The sequence below is a fragment of the Olea europaea genome, unplaced genomic scaffold (genome assembly GCF_002742605.1).
Source record: "Olea europaea var. sylvestris unplaced genomic scaffold, O_europaea_v1 scaffold69, whole genome shotgun sequence".
Lineage (NCBI taxonomy): Eukaryota > Viridiplantae > Streptophyta > Magnoliopsida > Lamiales > Oleaceae > Olea > Olea europaea.
The window spans coordinates 155,802-157,754 of record NW_019265290.1 but is presented as its reverse complement, the minus strand read 5'-3'; the positions used below and the strand labels follow the sequence as shown (position 1 = coordinate 157,754).

The 1,953-nt window shown below is 42.4% G+C and overlaps 1 protein-coding gene across 1 annotated transcript; it reads right to left on the bottom strand.

The window, feature by feature from the left end:
* Window positions 1-133: 133 nt before the first annotated feature.
* Window positions 134-1,947, bottom strand: LOC111390556 (inorganic phosphate transporter 1-4-like). The gene has a single exon (XM_023015610.1). It carries the CDS (start codon window positions 1,891-1,893, stop codon window positions 355-357), a length of 1,539 nt encoding a protein of 512 aa, XP_022871378.1. The 5' UTR covers window positions 1,894-1,947; the 3' UTR covers window positions 134-354.
* Window positions 1,948-1,953: the final 6 nt, after the last annotated feature.

Sequence of the window (1,953 nt, the reverse complement as noted above, 5' to 3'; positions counted from 1 at the left end):
AAACATACTTTTGATTACTTGTACGTATCTATTAAATAATACCAAAACTTGGGTGACATTTCCATTATTCTGTTTTCTTAAGTTCTATTAACGTAACATTTAATAATGTATTCATATTAATGAAAGACAATTATATTCTCAATAAAGTTTCCTTCATAATAACAAGAAAGAAACTGAATTCGATTGGAAAGATTTTCACAATACATTCAACATCAAACATATAGAGAGAATACTATTCGTCTATTCCCTCTTAAGCTGTGCACAAGCAAGACAGGAAGGCTTATTTCATCTCATCTTAAGATAAATCTGAAGTACAGACATACATCTGTACCAAGTTCAAAAACTTGAAATTAACTAAATTGGAACTGTCCTCATTTCACAACCACCTTGTGGTCTCATTTCGGATTCAGTCCCATTTTCATCTTCATTCTCCCGCGACATTTCCTCCAGTGATTTACCCTTCGACTCAGGCACCAAGAAAGTGAACAACATTCCGAGGAAGTTGACACAACCAAGAACAATAAGCGCGTTCCTAACGCCAATACCAGGAGGATATCCAGCATCAGTCTTGTTTGGATCAGTAGGCTGAGCAGCATACAAAAATCCGAACGCCCCAATAATGGCTCCAGCCTTGCCAGCTGCTGCTGATATACCGTGGCACGTGGACCTTAATCTTGCTGGGAAAATTTCGGCTGGGACAACAAATGTCGTGGCATTTGGCCCAAAATTGGCGAAGAAGAACGTGAGTGAGTACATAATCACGAATCCGATTCGGTTCTCTCTGTGTGTCCAGTGCTTATAAGGAATAGCCAAAGCAAACATAAACACTGTCATGAAGAAGAATCCCATTAACTGAATTGCAAATCTTCCGATTTTATCAATGAATACTACTGTAAACCAGTAGCCTGGTACAGTACTGCAGAGGGCAATAAGAGTTTGAGCCCTCGCAATTCTGTAAACTTCTTCGATTGCATTCATTGTTTTGGCAGCAGGAATCCATCCAATTGCAGTGAAAATATCCTTCTGGAAAAGGTTCTGACTGTAGAAGGCAATGTCCAGCAAGAACCATGTACTAGTCGTTCCAAGCAAGTGAAGTCCATGGCGTCGGAGGAATTCTTTTGTAAACAAGCCAAAACTATTCTCTTTCTCCTGAGCAAGCCCCTCGATCTTTTCAGGTTCTGCCTCAAGTTCAACTTGCAATACTTTGGACATATCAGAAGCTGCCTGTTTGGCATTCTTGGCAACCAATGCCGTATAACGTGCTGTTTCAGGCATCTTCATACGCCAGTAGTAAGTGAGTGCAGCTGGAAGTGCACCGAACATTAAAATTATGCGCCAAACATAATCAGCTTCTGGGACAGTCGAAGCAGAAGCATTATCTTGATATGCAGGGGCAGGATATCCGGCCTTAAATGATGCAGACACAATGATTGCTACCATTCCACCAGCCATAATTCCGAAACCTTGCATTGCAAAAACTGCAGCTATAAATGCTCCACGAGTCTTTTTGTTGGCATACTCAGACATGATTGTGGCCGAGAGCGGGTAGTCACCGCCAATGCCAAAGCCCAGCCAGAAACGGAAGAAGCAGAGTGTAGCCATAACACCCTTCGGTTGATTCCCAAATGACAGGCCAGAAGCAATTGAGCAAATGACCATAAGCATAAGGGTCATTCCGTAGACCTTTTTCCTACCCAATTTATCACCAAGCCACCCGAAGAAGAGTTGGCCTGCAAGCGTACCACAAAAGGCGACGCCATTAACTGCAGCAGACACATTTGGAGGCAAAGTGCCAGGCTTTCCTGCCCCCTCGTGGTGGTAATATATGCGGCCGAGCAATTTGGTTACCAGAGAAATACAGAAGAGATCGTAAGCATCTGTGAAAAATCCCATCCCAGCAATCACAATTGCAGTGAAGTGGTACAACTGTGTTTTGGCTACATCAAGTGCATT

What these genes read in the sequence shown, in the direction of transcription:
- LOC111390556 (XM_023015610.1), bottom strand. Translation starts at nt 1,893, where the DNA reads ATGGGATTTTTCACAGATGCTTACGATCTCTTCTGTATTTCTCTGGTA.